The sequence below is a fragment of the Haliotis asinina genome, chromosome 5 (assembly GCF_037392515.1).
Source record: "Haliotis asinina isolate JCU_RB_2024 chromosome 5, JCU_Hal_asi_v2, whole genome shotgun sequence".
Taxonomy (NCBI): domain Eukaryota; kingdom Metazoa; phylum Mollusca; class Gastropoda; order Lepetellida; family Haliotidae; genus Haliotis; species Haliotis asinina.
Genome location: NC_090284.1, coordinates 3,515,673 through 3,535,587, shown reverse-complemented (window position 1 = coordinate 3,535,587; position 19,915 = coordinate 3,515,673). Strand labels below are relative to the sequence as shown.

The following is a 19,915-nucleotide window of genomic DNA, read 5'->3' as shown; positions in this document are numbered from 1 at the left end:
GCGGGTGTCTGAAATCTGTCAGTCTAATGGTTAATCGTGACATGAACTAACTACTAACGATGCTGGACAATCACGCATGGCACTCATTACAATCACATCTCTTTATAAGGTCACGTCAGACGAACACTTCACAATGAATGATAGTGTTCTCGAGTCGTATCAGCTATCCAAAGCAATTTATTTCTTTACACCGCTATTTGGAAGTTTCGACACTAGCAAAAGTTACTGCAACAAAATACAAACATACACTCAAAAGGCATGTGTGTATATACCATGGTGCTCAGAAACGACCGGAAGTAATATCTACAACACAGTGGCGCAGATTTACTTTTGCTCGTTCTAACTCTTCTACTGTCATCACTTTCGAGATAAAGGAATGCTTGTAAAAAGCTATTCGCCCGATCGGTTTAATAATATAGAAGCCTCGATCCTGATTGGTTAATTAGAAGGTTCACCTGACGTGATCCCCGCCCCACCCTACCCAACTCAACCGAATTGCAGTGTCCTTGACTTCACAACCCTTCTGTATCACGCTTCCGCGTCCATTACATGTGCTGCATCTGGCTGCATCAAGGTATACGATGCTATATGCATGTACACATATGTATCTCTACTCACACTCTGTAATACATATCTTGCAGCTCAGATATAATGACGTACTCTCAGTCATGCGTGTAGATACACACACTTCATGATAATGACTGTACACACTATACACATACTCTCTTGGCGCATACAACTCAGTTTAAAGTTGGTGTTTACAGATATACAGACATTTGGTGCTGTCTTCTCGCTTGGTGTATATAGTCACACAATCCGTGGGTGTACATGGGCTGTGTTCAAGGCTGGTCTATGTAACAACACTGTGTTGGTATGCATGACTGATCACACATCTATTAATCTGTTTGCACAGAGGAGAGTCTCTATAACAGCTGCTCAGGGCTCGCAGAGAGCAGGTATCACAGACTGGTATTGGTACCTTCAAGACTTTGGCTGATGAAAGTTAACTACAATGAAGTGATGAATACATGCGTGTGTTTGGAAATAATTAATCTAATCGGTGCTAGTGCATGCTGTGAATTGCCAAACTTAATTGTGGAGCCACTCAGCATATGTAATGGTTAGAACTCATCTGTGGGGTGCATACCTGTTAATTATGTTCCTGAAAGAGCTAGAGTTTGTATTGAACACAATGCATGTTAAGACTTTTTGTGGCTATATTCAGATCCTCAATCCGCCAACATAACCACACAGAAATAAAAAAGGGGTTGTCTATCTATCTTCTAAATACTGGTATATTATATCCATGGAGCCTGGCGTGGGAGCCTAGTGGGAGATGTCAGAGAAACTTGCCGAGATTCTAAGAATCTTCTACAGTAATTGAAAGCCATGGTAAGTCATCGCTGAATAAGGGATCGCAACGTTAAAACACTGTCAACTTTAAAACACACATATGTTGCTGAGGATGAAACACAACGGACCACACCTGAATGCTAAAGGTCAACACACGTAACACAAAGACACGTACAGCAAACAGCAAAGCTAAAATAAAGATTTCGTTCGTTATCATATCATACAACGCAGATTACTATTATTCAAAGAAAGGGTAGCTATTTGGGTGGAAGGTCACAATGGGCTCTCAGACCAGCTTCAGATACATGCACATTGACATCTCACGAAGTAACTAGAAAGAAAATAAATAAATTATATTGGTGCCGTCAGCATGTATATATATCCGTGGTCGTGATCGAGCGCACGGTACAGTATAATATCCCTGCCATTCTCAATAACAACGTAGCTCAAGGAATCCACCACCACAACGTCCGGACACATTCGTTGAAGGTCAAGGCCGATTACGTGTGTAGCGATACCTAGCAGGAGCTGCTGGCGACAACGGATGCCGAGAATTCACTACTGAAGCTGTCCCCTGTAGATACATTGTTAATGTTTATGATGTGATCACACGGACACCTTGACCACATGTGCTCACACTGGGAAACTGTGACGTCATACTCGCACAGGAACAATATGACGTCATGTGTCCACTCTGGTCATCGTGACGAGTGACGACATGTGCCCGGGGATGTGTAGTGCCCGCACTACAGAACTCAACATCTTGGCGCCCTTAATCTCACGACAGCATAAATATCGACATGTTGCTTGTGTGCCTGGAGTAGCTAGGTACTTCAAATAGAGTCCTATACACCCGGTAGCAATATCCAGCGGAAGGCCAGGTGACCGAGCGACCGTGAGTCGCCTCTCGGTATCACATATCGCCTTCTAATACACCTCCACATCTGGAACACGATGTCCACCTCGTCTCACTGTCATACCTTGGTGTCGTCCTCCTCAGGACCCGACCTCTTCCTGGAAGCACGATTGGACGACACCGCGTTAGTCTGACCGTGAGCGTTAGGAATGGCGTTTGACTGGGGCTTCGGTGCTGGCTTTAGGCACTGAGCCAAGTTGACAATTTCGCCCTGAATGTTGGCCAAAGCCTGCACCACATTGCACAAAGCCTTTTGGTTCTCTGTCATCAGTTTGCGTATGAACTCTACATCGTCTTGGAGACGGTTGTTCTCCTTGCTGTTCGCCTGTAGGTGCTGGAGTCGTACGTCAAGGAGCTTCTGTGACCTCTGGATGGCGTCCAGCTGGGGGATAGCCAGGGTCGTTGTCATGGGAACACTGGCCATGGATGTTCGTCGGGTGTGATGACTCCTGTTACTGCTCTTTCTCTTTGACATGGCGGTGGCCCGACCTGCAACAGTGACGGCAGTTACTACTTCAACAGTTTCCAAACATGACGACTCTGTCGGAGGTTGCAACTACATTGAATGTGGACGACACTGCTCATGATGACTATTCACTGAGGCACGAAACTGTTCATGGTAACTATTTTGTTTGACATAAACGACGCAATCGACGATGGCTGCTTGATTGAAGGTGTATGTCATATATTGTTGTCGATGACCAGATGTAAATTTCAGAATGAACCTCTCACCGTCAGATTTAGAGTTATCCTCCCCTTCCTCTTCTGGTATAGGGGGCGTGGCGAAGGGTATCCGACTAGGCGTGTCGGTTGGTATTGGCGGCGGGGGCACTTCAGGGGCTTCTATGAACTCAACCTCCTCCGCTCGCATGTTCCCCATGTCTTTTATTGCTGCTGGTTAATACAAGGTAAAAACCACTAAATGGAGCAGAAGGTAGCAGTGGAATGATGCGGATGTTCACTTGCTGTTCGACATGGAAGTGCTCAGTGTTCTGTATCATTGTCTGGTTTACAATTCAGGTGCCACATAATTTACTGGGTACCAGGAACACAACTTTTTGTATGTGATTGTAGTGAGTTTTGTTAAAACATTAACCTGGCAATATAGAAAATGCAGAGTTCTACTTTTACTTTTCAAGGATGGGCATAAGCTGTCAAGATATGAACCATGGACGCGATTTACACGGAATGAAGTACATTTTGTTTTTACTTGAATCTTTGGCTAAACGAAACTTTACATCATATCAAGTGTTTTTTAAACATATGTGAGAAATAGAAAATTTAACATAATATGGGTGTAAGCAACTTTCGAAATTAACGTCGGTCCTTAGGCCCGAAGCCGACTGAAAACCATTCGGACCTATAGCTTTTGTTTTCTGTAGGTGACAAAGGGTATCATTTTCAGAAAATATCATTCAGTAATTTCTAGTTGAAGTTTCTACTTGAAGTAAACTCTTTAACCCATCAGTTTGTTAGTCGTCACCCTTTTTGTTTGCTGGGAAATACTTATATCGTAGCTAAAATGTAGCGCCTCCACATTCTGATCAGGACCCAAAACTTGTTATGGTTCTGGGTAGGAAGCTAGGACCTATGTGTTTTCAGGGTTATGGGCAAACACTGGATGCAAGCTTCCGGCAGGTATATATTCCACTGAGCAGACAGTATAGTCCAGCCAATATGCTCGACACGGACTCGTCCCATGTCAACTGAAACTTAAACTGTAATCAAGCATTCACCATTGTATGTATATCAAACAATGTTATTCAAGCAGCCTCTATTAAAATGCTCTATTCTCTCACACACAGAGACTATAAGACAGATTCTACGCTACTCGTGTCTCTGGTCACTGTCATCCCTATCCCGTCGTTACCTACGTACCGGTTTCATCCTTAGCTCTCTCCAGCTTGAAGAGGTATCTCTTTACCAGCCTGTGCATGATGTCTATATATGACGTCTCGTCAGGCTTTAGTTCCAGCGTTTTGCAAACTGTCTCACGACGTTTCTGTAAGTGCAAAGAGAAAAAAAGATTTAGAAGTGTCGTAAAATCATCACGCCAAGCCATATTCATCTGCAAATTTCTCTCTATACTGCTTTAACATGAGACATAATTCTTCAAGCTTATGCCACAACTGATGACTTAATTAGCGCTGGCTACATATACTACCTATTCTATGTCGGTGTGACGTATTGCTGCCCCCACTAGGTAGATGTTTCCACGGCGCCACGTGTATCTCAATGTAGCGCCTATGAAACACCTCTCCAGTAGGGGAGTGCTCAGTGAGGTGATGTCAGCTGTTCTGCGAACGCTGGCTGTCCCATCGCAGTGTGTTGATTATGTGATCGCTTGTTTCAGTACTACTTTCTAATTGGAGATGGAAACTACTTAATGTCAGGGTGAAGTACATACTCATCCTATGTTTGTGTTTTATACGAATATTAATTGAGGTGCCTTTAACTCCCCGTTATATTAATATTCTCAGGCAGCAGGAGTGCTGAAGGCGCACACTCGTCTATCAATTCGTAATTGTGATCTTTCGTGGCTCTTTTGCTGAATATTTCGGTTTTTTAAACATTGCTGAAAAAATTATAATGAAATACATTTTGGAGCGTCAACTGGAGCGACATATTCTGTCTCAAACCAAAGCTACAAGGATAGCATTATTAAGCCGTAATATTACACTTACCTTGAGAAACGTCTGCTTTCTATTCTTTTCATATTCTAGGAATCCGTTTTTGCTATGTTTTACCAAGTCTTTAAAGAATATATACACATAATAGAAGGACTTGGGCGTCGGGATCATGTTGAAGGGCACCGGTAGGGTGCTACCCTCGTCCATGTAGTTGAGCCACAGTTTTGTACGGGCGAACTTCCACTCCACGTCGCAGTCGGTCTGAAACACCGCCAGGTTCTGTGTAAGTGAGGGGTTCAGTTTAAGGTCGCTTAGGCAACTGTTTCGGTATGTCACGACACGACAGTGCGATATTGGAGAAACGTTGGAGACGTTGTGACAGTTCCGGAAGTTCACGAACAAGAGTATGGCGATGGTTGTAAGCGCTTATTAGGGTAGAAACTCGGATTCAAACGCAGTCCAATTTTCATTCCACTACGTTCAAATCCAAATTTGCCAGCATTACCCAGTTCCTAGCCGGCTATCCTCTACCGAAGTTTCCTTTAAGAACACTATCCCACGACCTTACTTACTACCAAATTATTTCCATAAAAAACAACATTATCCCAGATCGCTGTTTTCACCCGAAATTTCAATAGGGAATATAAAGCACAGAAACTTTCCCAAATCCCTACCTTTGCGTAGTACATTAGTCTTCATGGCAAAAGCTTCTGCTGATACCCGTCCCGATTATCAATATGGAACCCAATCCCTGAACACCTCTCTTTGAGGTGGCATGATTAACGCTCCCACCACCCTACCTGAATGTCTTCGAAGGAGTGGCTCATCATAGCTATGAGCATGTTGATGAGGACGATGATGATGACGACGTGGTAGATGCCGAAGAGGTACATCCCGACACTCTCAACGATGGACGTGCTGCTGTCCTGGTGCGACGACCCGTACAAGGTGGACTTGAACACTGAAACATCATACAGCAGTTACGTCATCGTCACGTCATCGTTGACACGGATATGGTACTGCTGGTCAGTGATAACGCTTAGTCTCAGCAGAAACCTGAAGGCAGCAGTTGCAGAAAAAGTAGACAGAATTAACATAAATTTCGCTTTAATGCTCTTGGGTCATTATTCAGAGTGGGTATCAGTTGTATTGAAACATTAGTATTTAAATGACAACGATATAACGCGCCACACCCTGGGTGTCAGTCACTTCCGTGATCTAAATGTTCCAGTAGAACCAATAATACACCAATACACCTTAGTTGGAACGTAATCTATTCATACCTAATTATACTTGCTCAAGGTAAACGCAGTTGCACATTTCCCCATGATACATATATCATACCAACACACACCTACCTTTAACACAGCGACAACAATTATAGTTCACTGTAGAAGTTTTATGTAAGGAGAGAAACGTGTACCGACTGTCGACAACCTGGCATCACGGGTAGCAAAACGTTGATAAGATGTATCTATCACTACAGGATAAGCAACCCATACTTACGGTTGATGAGTGGCGCCACAGGTAACAAAATACAATGCACGGATGATAAAGCGGCATTCCAGGTCAACAAAGTGGCAACAAAGGTCTACCAATACGTACCTACGATGGATAAAGTGGCACCATGGGTCAAACAATACGTAACTTACGTACGCATGCAGCACTTTGGACATACCAAAACATACTTACCGTAGATACCGTGGCATGGCAGGTATACCACTAGGTACACGAGTTATTCAAGATACATCGCAGTGAAATCAATACGTTCCTACCCGTGACAGTATGTCCTGAAGCCACTAATGTCGGCATCACGACACTGACCCTCCAAAACACTGACAACACCGAAGTAAACTATTTGCACGTACACAGAGTAGAAAGTGACAATGAATGCAACTGAAAATCTCAATAATGAAAACATACAACAGTACTGTGAAACAGCCACGAGAATGAAGGGTGACAAGCAAGGGACAGTGACAAAAGGCAACCAAAACTGAGACACTATTACACAAAAGACAAGAGGTCATTAGACAAAAAAAACAACGCGCCGTAATGCAACGATACACTCTGACAACAAACTGCATACTGGCAACATGAGCGACAGTGACAACAGGCCCTCGGACAACAAAGTACGCTCAGACCAACAGGCGGCGATCTCACAAATACGGACGCTTTAACGACACGAGGCACTCTAGCAACAATACTGGGCTCCGGCCAGCATGGGAAACTGCTGCAGCATAAGGCAATGGTTTATCATAGATACAAGAAGGTGAGCCCCTGTACCCTGGATAGACGTCTTGCCTACAGCCTGTATAGCAAACATGGTTGACAAGTATTTGCTAGAAGTGTTATTGTTGCTTGTTGACAGAATCAGGAACTATCCCGAAGGGTTGCTGATACTGTGATGGTTGTTATGTATACCTGTTTAGTCACGGGTATTTAGCGCGGTATTAGTTATGTCATTGTGGTCTATAAGATGTACTACCAATTTACCAGGTGACCATATGCCACATCTATGAATATAGGTGCTATCCTATTCGACGGTTAACTGCATGAATATATTGTACATAATGTATGACAAACACATAACTGCGTCTTAAATATTCTTAGCTATCTCATCAGCGTTATTCTATGCTGCTTATGAAATATGGCTAATACTTAAATGCCCCCAAAATATGTGGACATAAGCTACCCAAAAAACGCAAGTCGACATAAAATACAATATGAAGTAACACTCCATCTTATCCAACACATCCTAGACAATAGTGAGTCGGGGATTGCGTTATAGAAGTCAAGACAGAGAGACACATGTAGTGTGGATAAAAGAGAGTGAGAGACTATAGAATAGTGAGTCGGGGATTGCGTTATAGAAGTCAAGACAGAGAGACACATGTAGTGTGGATAAAAGAGAGTGAGAGACTATAGAATAGTGAGTCGGGGATTGCGTTATAGAAGTCAAGACAGAGAGACACATGTAGTGTGGATAAAAGAGAGTGAGAGACTATAGAATAGTGAGTCGGGGATTGAGTTATAGAAGTCAAGACAGAGAGACACATGTAGTGTGGATAAAAGAGAGTGAGAGACTATAGAATAGTGAGTCGGGGATTGAGTTATAGAAGTCAAGACAGAGAGACACATGTAGTGTGGATAAAAGAGAGTGAGAGACTATAGAATAGTGAGTCGGGGATTGAGTTATAGAAGTCAAGACAGAGAGACACATGTAGTGTGGATAAAAGAGAGTGAGAGACTATAGAATAGTGAGTCGGGGATTGAGTTATAGAAGTAAAGACAGAGAGACACATGTAGTGTGGATAAAAGAGAGTGAGAGACTATAGAATAGTGAGTCGGGGATTGAGTTATAGAAGTCAAGACAGAGAGACACATGTAGTGTGGATAAAAGAGAGTGAGAGACTATAGAATAGTGAGTCGGGGATTGCGTTATAGAAGTCAAGACAGAGAGACACATGTAGTGTGGATAAAAGAGAGTGAGAGACTATAGAATAGTGAGTCGGGGATTGCGTTATAGAAGTCAAGACAGAGAGACACATGTAGTGTGGATAAAAGAGAGTGAGAGACTATAGAATAGTGAGTCGGGGATTGAGTTATAGAAGTCAAGACAGAGAGACACATGTAGTGTGGATAAAAGAGAGTGAGAGACTATAGAATAGTGAGTCGGGGATTGCGTTATAGAAGTCAAGACAGAGAGACACATGTAGTGTGGATAAAAGAGAGTGAGAGACTATAGAATAGTGAGACCGATAAAGACAGCGATAATAGAGCGACTGATAGAAACATCAAGCTGAGAGAGAGAGAGAGCGAGTGAGAGAGAGAGAGAGAGAGAGAGAGAGAAACCGTCTCTGTCCAGTTGTCTCTTCCGCTCACTTTCTCATCTGCCCCAGTAAGAGAGAGAGGCGGACAGATGATAGACAGAAACAGGAGACGAGTGAGAGACGAAAGACCAAGAAAGATGACACCGTTTTTGTACGAACAATGTTTTGTCATAGATATTGTTGTATACATTGCTATGGATCTTATATTTATATTGTCAGGGATCTTGTACATATCATCATAGATATTGCTGTAAATAGTCAAAATATTGTTGTACATATGATGTTTACTGCATATATTATCGTAGATTTGTTGTATATGTTATCAGAGATATTGTTGTGTGTATTGTCACATGTATTGTCGTATGCATACATTTTGGATAGGTTCTTATCATGGCTATTGTCGCATATACGTTCATTCATCTTGCTGGAATTTTTCTCATACATATAGTGCAGTATATAATTTTACATATCATAATTCATGTTGTATATATTGTCATGGGTATTATTGTATAAACGAGTATCATCATATATATCGTGATAAATTATGTGACAGCTATAGTCGTAAATATTGTCACATGTGAAAACCCAAACCCTATTTAAAAGTCCTTGTATCGCTGATCCAGTGTGTATGTATTGATCATGCAGTGGTATCGTAATGGGTCTTGTCAGTAGCATGATCTGGTCGTACTCATGGTTGTTCCGACAGCCATAACAGTGACAGTGTCATGCTCTTAGTCATACCAATAGCCATAACCGTGATCTTGTAATACACTTTGCCATATCAATAGCCATAACCGTGGTCTTGTCATACTCTTTGTCGCATCAATAGCCATAATCGTGGTCTCGTCATACAATAGACATAACCGTGGTTTCGTCATACTCTTTGTTGTGCCATTACCAAAAAAGGTGGTCTCGTCATACTTTTTTTGTCAGACAATAGCCATAACCGTGGTCTCGTCATACAATAGCCATAACCGTGGTCTCGTCATACAATAGCAATAACCGTGGTCTCGTCATACAATAGCCATAACCGTGATCTCGTCATACAATAGCCATAACCGTGGTCTCGTCATACTCTTTGTTGTACCAATACCAAAAACGGTGGTCTCGTCATACTTTTTTGTCAGACAATAGCCATAACCGTGATCTCGTCATACTCTTTGTCGCATCAATACCAAAACACTGTGGTCTAGTCATACTCTTGGTCGTACTGAACGTCTTCCCGATCAGGCGTTGAAGAATACGATCTTGCCTATATGTTGTACATGTTGGTTGTTCAGTGACAGGTTATATGATTAGTGAGGACATTCATGGTCCTTTATTGGTACCCACTCGCCCTGTTTACTCAAATCTAAACTCACTGCACTTCGAGACATGTTTGTCGTCACTGGCTGCCCAGTATCTCAAGAACATATAACACGGGTCAAGACTGATCGTAAAATAGTCACTACATATTATATATTTTGTGTCAGAAATATACAGGACTTTAATAACACTGAACAAAAATGCAGGGATGTTATTATTAATAATTCATAAATTTTCCTTTGTGTTTAAAGGTGTTTTGGGCACACTTCTTACGCAATTCCGGGTGCAGTCACACTGATTTAAATAATGACGACATATGTCATCAAGCTATTGACGTCGTTGGTGGAGTCACAGAACAACTGCTACGGAACAGCCCCCTCTAGCAACAGGACCACTGGACGCATGCACATTCAGCAAGCATGTGACACAACACTGTCTATAGTTACACTAGCTGCCGTCGCCTCTAGAAGCTAGGACACACATGCCAAGTACCTGGGGCCGTGTTCGGATCTCGTTTGCTGCCGTCGGTACAGTATATGTCGCCACGCTCACTGTCTAGAACTTGACATTTTTTTACTGCAAAGACGAGGTTAGGACGGCTGAAAGTGACACCCCTAAAGCTGATCGCCTCAGAAGACCTCAGAACGCACACGCATACACACGCACATACGCAGCCACACGCAGGCAGGGCTGCTTGCTTTAGTGGCTAAGAGCAAGAAAGGGCAAGCCACTCTAGTGCATAAACATGGTGTTATACGATGTGGACGGATGATGTTAGGTCACGCTGTAGAGACCTAACTGGAACGCCAATACACACGGTGAACAAAGGGTAAATGGCAATAAGACGTCATAAGACACGCCTACCTCCTCCTCCCTTGCCGCCGCCCACAACGCTGGATACATAGCCTGCAAGAGGACATTATATCTATCTACGTTCTACAACACACTGCATGAACTTCAAAACCTTGCTGAGGCCTCCGGAGGGTGTCGGTCTGTCCCCCGAACAGCATCTCTGTCACAGAAGACAATATTTAGTCCGCGTAGGTCTCCTGATCTCAGGTCTAAGGTCTTCGTGTGACTGAACAGAGTCACTTGAACAAAGCGATCGTTACGTCACTGCTGAAGTAATACACAGATTTTTCATGGGTTTAAGACAGTTGTAGTGCCAGCACCATTTGGTGAACCAGATCCTCGATGATCATGCATAAGTACCTTAATGATGGTAGTTTGTCAGTGTACGTACTTTCATCAAGACTAAAGTAGTGTGATACGGAAACCTAGACAGAATCACGTGACATACAAATGCATTTCCTTGTTAGTCTGGCAAATGTAAAAAAAAGTTACTCGTAGTGTTATGTATGTATGTATGTATGTATGTATGTATGTGTGTGTGTGTGTGTGTGTGTGTGTGTGTGTGTGTGTGTGTGTGTGTATGTATGTATGTATGTACTGAACAGCAAAAGAAACGCAACTAACTTTTGTCAAGGTTTTTAAATAAGAGACATAAACATGAACGCTTACTTATGTGAGATTTCATTTTTTCGAACCTTGCATTTCTTTTGCTTTTCAGTAAACCTGATGCTCCTGGACTCATCCTACTTTAGCCTATATATTTGTCCAATGTATGTGCAGTCAGTTAAATGTTTCATCCAGCGATCTTCGTACACTACATAAGATTCTGTCTCCACTAACAGCTCACCAGGGTCACACATTGTTTGAAAATACTGCATACTGTTCTCGTTCAGGTCGTGAAGTAGTTCGGAATATTTTAGCATTGTAGAAGAGCATTCTCCCACTAAAAGCGGGGTACTGATTCACTACCCAATTTCAGCGTTCATTGTTGATTCTAGCTCGAAGGGAATATATAATTGTTTGGTTCCGATATTATGGCTTTACAAAGACATGTCGGTAGTGATTGCCTTTCCGTACTAAAAGTCAGATTGTCAACCTTACCATGCAATGTGTGCACATTATCATGTTGATGAAAATGCACGCAAAAGTAAACATATATGTAAATAATCATTAATTGAGACTTCTAGCATACGAGAGGGCGTAAACCTGTTTGATCGCTTTGATCAGCATTTCAAATTTATCAGAGCGTATCAGCTTGCGAGAAAACCAAGGATCAAAGATTCGGAAGCTATGTATTGAACGATTCCACGATTATCGAATCCTCTCGAGCCTAAGGGGGCATAACTTCCCTCTGATGTTTGCAGCCCACTTTGTGTCCTCAAATCTGATACAAGCGTCAAAAATCTAAATCAGTTTGTGCTACACAATCCCAGATGTTACAGGAAGTGAATGAATTTGTTATTTCCAACAGCCTAAAGCAGCCTCCGTCGCTTCGTTAGAATGATTAATCGTTAGGCCTACTGTAATGGTATTCTAGAGAGGAGCTCGAGGATGCCGGGAAAGGTGCTGCGCACTCACCTCCATCCGGTTCCGGGTGCATGACAGTGATGTCACTCATGCTCACTTGGCCGAACATGGACCAGAACAGGCTGTAGAACGTCTGTCGCAACCTACAGCAGAGAGAAGTGAGACAATGATAGACGGATAGAGACAATTTATTAATGTGAGAGACAATTAGTCATCGTGGTAAAAACAGGGTGAGCGCTGTGTGGGGAAGAGTGCATATTACCATATTACGGGCAATAGGAAGTACTATTTGAAGGAGAGAAGAGAGTGTGGATAGATGGTACGTGTTTCGAGGAGTGGGACTGTTGGGCACCACGGTCAAGGTCAGAATAGAATGGGTGGGTGTGTGTGTGTTTGGGGGGGGGGGGGGACATGATCATGTGACTGGCATGTTGTGGTGTGCTATGCGACGTACCTGTTAGATCTACCCGATACAATGACACAGTTCCGCGGAACACACAATAAGAACCAGTACTCGGTGTAGGCACGACACACCTCTGCTCACGGCTTAATTCCGCCGAGTAAGGAAAGACATTTGGGATGGCGGTGGGTTGGGGTGGTGCTGGAGGTTGTGGGTAGGTATAAGATGGAGATACGAGCAAGGGGGTGGAGGTCATTTGACAGATGCCCGACATGGTCAGACCGTGTCCTTCAGTGGGCCACGTGCGGTAAACATGTAGCTGATATTAAGCTAAGAGATATTTAGTTTTATATAAGACATTGAAGAGCGTGATGGCGGGGCAATGAAGCGATGTTATGATGTACGCCAGGCCGTGTATTTATGGATGAATGGGAACTTTAATGTTTAAATCAGAGCTGATGGCTCATCGTTTACCATATTTATAATGAAAACAGAGCGGTCCCGCAGCTAAGGCTACCATTAGATGCATGTACCCTATTATGCACTTTGTTTGGATACCAAAAATGGATTGCGTTATACAAACTGAAAACCTAAATGTCAGTCTGTCAAAAAACGTAAATCACCAGGAAATGTTGTGTGATATTCTATGCACATATTAAACGAAATTTCCAGCATAGCAATTACCAGTGTTCCCATGTGTAATATATTTATTTGGCTGCTGGATCAATACCTCCCCTCACATCCAGCCCCAGCACCAAGTGCTGTGTCCATCGACATCACACGTGAGTACATCGGTGGAAGATACATGCAGGCTTATTAATGTCCACAGTAAAAGAAATCAATTTTCAGTTTGATTAACACATTCTCAGTGTAATTGTTGACATATTCAAAACCTGCCGAAGAAGGTCTTTGCTCAGAAGTTGTAGCTTGCAGCCATTCTGGCAAGTGGCTGACGACTCGCCTCTAGAATGAATGAGTGTATTGCCGGAAGACTTCCGACCGTTAAGTGCTGACCATGACGTCGATTTGACAACCTGAAGGGCCTGATTTGTAGCGGTACCATTTCAGTATGGTAAAGGATGTCAACTGTTCAATGCGCCATAATGAACAATTGCTTGATTCTCCATCAAAAGTCACAACTGACTAGACCTATTTGTGGCTCAGTCTACTTGAGCCAGAGGTAGAACTGCTACAATTCAAGACGCTAGCTTAAATATCCATACACTTCCTGCGGAAAGACGCTGTTAGTTGTGTAGTTACGTGTGACAGACACAGGGGAGATGCACAACACGGATCCCAATCTGTCTGATGACCTCTGTACTCTAAGCCTCTTAAGTGCTGTGCTCCCCATATAGCGCACCACTAAACCGTCTACATTTTCTGAGTGGCATCAAATCCTTTTCAAAAACCTCTCTCCGTTCTGTACTTAACATTGAACCAAGCCCACCTTTCCGGGCGAGTTTCTTACTTTCTTTATTACATCACCAACTCATCGCCCCAGCCCCCTCCCTATCTTACGCCCCTCCCTACCTTACCCCCCTGCTGTGTCTGGGTATAATTACCTGACATAAATCTCCCCGCACTGAAGCGAGAGTTACGACCCTGTCTTTGAGAGGTGTAGTCAATCATCTCGCTGATTGCCACAGCGATCCTCACCGTTTAGTTTCATCTTACTCTTTCCCATAAACTCAGCGTGGCGAGAGGGGATTAGTCGATTTGTCAAAACATTCACATAGTAAAGCAATTGCGGCAATGCCAGATGGACATTCGCTTTTTTTGCGCTAAGACACCATAAAAGACTATCTTCATTTTCGGCGTTTATGTCATGTCAACGAAGCTGGGTTGAAGCATTGAGATCGATGGATTGTTCTTGGACACGACAACAACCTACGTATCCTCACTATATCAGGCGTATATTTTGTGTGTATCACATCGGGAGTATATTCCTTTTGTATATCATATCAGTTAAACTCCTGTCATGTACATAACATATAATCAGCGTGTGTTGTCTTTGGTAAATATGACTGTGATTGTATGTGCCCTTATGAGGGGCAGAATACCACATAAGCCTTCAGTACTCACCAGAAATTGAATGGCTACTTTTTGGGTATATTCAATGAAAAACACACTTGCGCTTTGATTCAAGGGCGACAAGTCCGCATACCATAGCTAATACTAATACCAGAGTTGTCTGTCGTGGTAGACAATATCACCTTTGGAAAAGAGAAACGATGCTTCTGGATTATGTCATCAAAGAGTCAGATCGGCAGCGGTATTAGGCATAGAAAAACTAAAACAGCTCATTCCCCTAAAACGACAATAAGAATGCATTTGCACGCCTTGGATTGGCTGACATCACAAAGATGCAGACCATTTCAAAAACTGAACAGCAGAAACGACGTTTTAACTGGTGTGTGCAGCGTGGAAATTCATTTGGCATAATGTTGTGTGGAGAGGAGTGCCTGTACTTGGCGCCTCACCATCATGTATATTTGGAGGTAACATGACGAGTGCCGCGTACAATGTACTGGAACATCTTCCCCCAACAGGTTTCGTGGTGATGAATGGGTATTCCAGCAAGACAATAGCCCAGATATAGAGCGAATTCTTTTCAGGAATGGATTAACAAGCAAAACACTCCTGCAACTGGTACAGTCTGAACCTGAGTCTAACGGAAACTATTTAGGGAAGGAAAATATCAATAAAAAGTATATTTGATATGAAAGCAGGGGTGGTGAGATTTTGAGACAGTATGACTCATGATTTGCTAACATCACTGATAGGGAGCATGTCTGGCTGCACTGAAGCATGTACTGGGGAAAGAAATGCTCTGACGAAATATCGAACAGTTCGCTTTTTTGTAACTGCAGGTGAGCGGTGCTTGCTAGTCACAATACAGATCTATGTATCTCGTTAATATACCAACGCTATTATGTATGAATACGTTGGGTTTTACGCCGCTTTTGTAATATGCCAGCAACCGCACGACGGGGGATGGCAGAAATGGATGGGCGTCACGCATTTTACCCATGTTGAAAATCGCAGCCTGGCCTTCGACATGACGAGCGAACGCGTTAACTACTAGGTGTCCTAGTGTATATTGTGGAGATAGCATTACGAGTATATATTCTCTTACGTATATCACATCGGATGTATATATTGTAGATATCACCTGGGATGTATACATCGTGAATATCGTAACAGGAGCGTGTCTTGTCTTGTGTATATTTAATATCAAGAGTGTTTTGCTGCCCCTACCCCTTACCACGTCTCTCCTGCCTCTACGCTCCATCACAACACAGCTCTCTATTCCATCCCATAGAATGGGTGCCAGGAATTGTGAGGATCCCTTCTCGATTTCTCGTTGTCCCCTGTCCATGCTTGACCCCATACCCTGGGCTAATGTCTTTGTGTACCGGATACTCGAGTAGCTTCCCCTGCAGATGTCCCTCATAAACACATAATTTCATTATCGGGCGTACAATCGCCATTAACGTTGATCTAAAAGCTTCCCTTATCGGATTTGTATCAATTGTCCCTTGTCCAGTTACAGCCGGAGCTTGGTGTCCAGGATGGGGGTCTGGGTGATGTACGAGTTACACCAGTGACTGGTTCCCGAAAGAGATGTGGTAGTGTATTCTAGTGGTAATACTAGCCTACTGTTTGGGCTCGAACCAGGCACATTCCTGGCAAGCACGAGACACGGTGACCTCCCTTTGGCTTGACGTATGATATTTTATTAATTTCCACAGCTCATATTTGTTACTTGCTTTTATTACAAATTAAACCGCTGACATTTTCCTGAAAGTAACGTTTACATCTCCCCACCCAATGTACGCTCCACTACACCATATCCATCTGTACATTTCATTCCAACATGTTCTCTACCTCACTTCACGTAACCGCCACCCCACTATATCCACCGGTACATTACATACCAACATGTTCTCTACCTCACTTCATCCAAACCAATGTACCCACCACCCCACCATATCAACGTGTACAGTACACACTAACATGTTCTCTACCTCACTTCACCCAAACCAATGTACCCTCCACCCCACCATATCAACGTGTACAATACACACCAACATGTTCTCTACCTCACTTCACCCAAACCAATGTACCCTCCACCCCACCATATCAACGTGTACATTACACACCAACATGTTCTCTACCCCACTTCACCCAAACCAATGTACCCTCCACCCCACCATATCAACGTGTACATTACACACCAACATGTTCTCTACCTCACTTCACCCAAACCAATGTACCCTCCACCCCACCATATCAACGTGTACATTACACACTAACATGTTCTCTACCTCACTTCACCCAAACCAATGCACCCTCCACCCCACCATATCAACGTGTACATTACACACCAACATGTTCTCTACCTCACTTCGCCCAAACCTATATGCCCTCCATCCCACTATATCCATGTTCTCTACCTCACCTCACCCCATCACTCCCCTCCCACTCCCCATCCCCTACTAGTTCATCGTATCCTTGTGTATGTCTTTCAACTGCATTTTTCAGCCACATCCCCACCTCCACGTGTACCGCGTCACATGCACCCAGATTCCAGTGTTCACCCACCCATGCCACTCAACACCCAGCTATGTCCTACAAGAGCTCCCCACCTAAATCTGTTACGAGTGTCCCACTTTCATTCCCCATGGCAGCCAACCCAGCACACATGGCCCTTTCTCTGAACCTTTTATCTTCTTCCCCTCCACACACCTTTTTTGAATCTTTTAAGAGTATTAAATGTCTCCGTACCGTGCTTGACCCCAACGCTCAACTTGTCGTCTCCCTGAAGCACCCCTACTCAAGGGAAGACGAGCCAGTGTTCAGCCAAGAGGAGCTTGTATCAAGTGTAATGAAATCCGACATGCAAACGTCACTCTGAATTGCGTTATAGCGCCGCATGTTATCTCAAAATATTGACTGATTGGCACATAACTCTTAAAGTGTTTGCAGGAATTAGACCCCCAGAAGTATGAATGGACATTCGCGAATACTCCTGACAGCTTCCGGTGGCAACACACGTATATTCCCCTGCCAGCGAGTTTGGAACTAACGATCTACCAACTGTGAAGCAGGCAACTGGAACCTGGATATGCCTACAGTTGTACTTTAGCTGAAATATCTATTTAGGGTAAATCAATCATGATTCATTGCTTCGAAGGTTTCGAAATACGTTTATTTACTTTAATGGTATTCCTATTCATAGTGCGCCCGTCAGTAAATACGTATTGATGATTGCTCATCAAATAGACCCACTTCGGGCACCAGAAACATTAATTAGACAATGAGCATAACCACCCCTGCGTGCTGCTTACAGGATGTTGTTCAAAAGTAAGCCGCTTAGTATGAATTGGAATATATATTTTGATATGGAAACATTTAGGAGGGAGTTTTTTCAGGTTATAGCCCTCGTTCTACTTTCCGCTCACTTTACATACCGTGTGTATGCAGTAACGCATCACGCCACGTAGACTGCTTGTATCAGTTAAATTACATCAAAGGAAGTCATCGACCAATACTGAAAGGTTGGATCAAGATAGACACGTGATCTGGATATGTCACAACTATTTCGATTTTATAACTATAGTTTGGAATGTGTAGAAAAACTAGACGACTATGAAGTTGCTCATTAATGTAAGGTACTCTTGAGTCTAATGCTACGCTTCGACCGAACGTCCGATGGGGAGGTCCGTTAGTTGAAGGCTTACCCTTGGAATGCTTTCGCTGCATGGGCGTTGACGAGATTGCCATTAATCTCCATCTTGATTTTCTGCGCTCCGTAATACCAGTACAAGTTGTGCAGACCCACCATGAAGGCGAAGAGTACCTGTTGTGGACAGAGTTTGAGTTTAACAATACGGAGAGTGGATATCCAGCGTGTCAGATGTGCGAGGACATCACGACCTGAGGCAGGTTGAAGGTGTTGGAGGTTTTTACTAGGACTCGAACCCAGGATCTTATATTGTCTTACACGCTATCTGAAACTGCAGCACCTTGGTCTATATTTTGACACCTGTTTTACAGTAACAGCACCGGAAACAGATATTTATTCACTCATGTGTATGTTGTACTCACCAGGGTAAACAGACACTGACTCACCCATGCATATATTGTACTCACCAGGGTAAAAAGACACTGACTGACCAATGTAGATATTGTACTCAACAGGATCAACAAGCACTGACTCACCCATGTGAAATTGTACTCACCAGGGTAAACAGCACCATGAACCTGGTGATATCGCCGATCATGCGCCCAAGGGATATCTGCAGGGGGCCCAGCACCTCGAAGGCTGGCATGAGGTAGGTGGTGCGCGCGAAGCTGATGACGTTGGCAATGGCGAACAGGACGTCTGAGACAATCTCAGGGTCGTTGGCTTCCCAATGGAACCGTGCTGTAATTGCAGATGGAATCCTGTCACATTGATGTAAATCCGTTCTGCCCATGTCCTGTCTCCATCTATCTTATTATCAGCCGTATTAACACGCTGCGCGACCGAGAAATAGCATCATTCGACCATGTGATGCACATATTATGTCAAATAGGAACAGTAAAGGTTCTGTAGAGACCTATGTAAACGCTGTACAGGGCCTTCTAACACTGTACAGTCATTGCACTGATCTATGCCAACTTTGTATAACACTATGCTAACTTTGTAAAAACATTGCAAAGGTTGCACATAGCTCACTGTCAGCTTTGTACAGCGCCACTTTAGCTCCGTACCACACTAATCCAAGTGTACAGTACTTTGCACTGCCGGGTATACAAGACCAAAGTGTAAGTCCACCGTTATGGTTCCATAACGTTAAAGGGCACATAAAAACATGAGTACCCAGGGAGCTGTGTAAAGATAAACTTCACCCCATTGACTTACATGCCTCCATGAAGTAATTGATCCGGTGGTTCGGGTTCTTGATCTCGGCTACTAGAAGATGGAAGTATGTGTGGTTTTGTTGCATAAGGAGTTCTCTCGCCCGATTTGTGCCATTCGACGTCCTGCAAAACAGACCAGTTGTGTACAGCAACTGCAACAACACGATATGTGTATAAAGCGACGCTATTACAT

At 43.4% G+C, this 19,915-nt stretch overlaps 1 protein-coding gene across 1 annotated transcript in view; it reads right to left on the bottom strand.

The window, feature by feature from the left end:
- Positions 1-1,693: 1,693 nt before the first annotated feature.
- Positions 1,694-19,915, bottom strand: part of LOC137283606 (short transient receptor potential channel 7-like) — a 93,041-nt gene continuing 74,819 nt past the window's right edge. The window contains exons 7-15 of the mRNA XM_067815198.1: positions 19,724-19,845; positions 19,059-19,243; positions 18,558-18,676; positions 12,465-12,556; positions 5,700-5,860; positions 4,954-5,160; positions 4,148-4,271; positions 3,002-3,163; positions 1,694-2,758 (exon numbers count right to left, since the gene is read on the bottom strand). Of these exons, the coding sequence (XP_067671299.1) occupies positions 2,328-2,758; positions 3,002-3,163; positions 4,148-4,271; positions 4,954-5,160; positions 5,700-5,860; positions 12,465-12,556; positions 18,558-18,676; positions 19,059-19,243; positions 19,724-19,845 (1,603 nt within the window). The 3' untranslated portion in view covers positions 1,694-2,327. The remainder of the gene's footprint in view (positions 2,759-3,001; positions 3,164-4,147; positions 4,272-4,953; positions 5,161-5,699; positions 5,861-12,464; positions 12,557-18,557; positions 18,677-19,058; positions 19,244-19,723; positions 19,846-19,915) is intronic.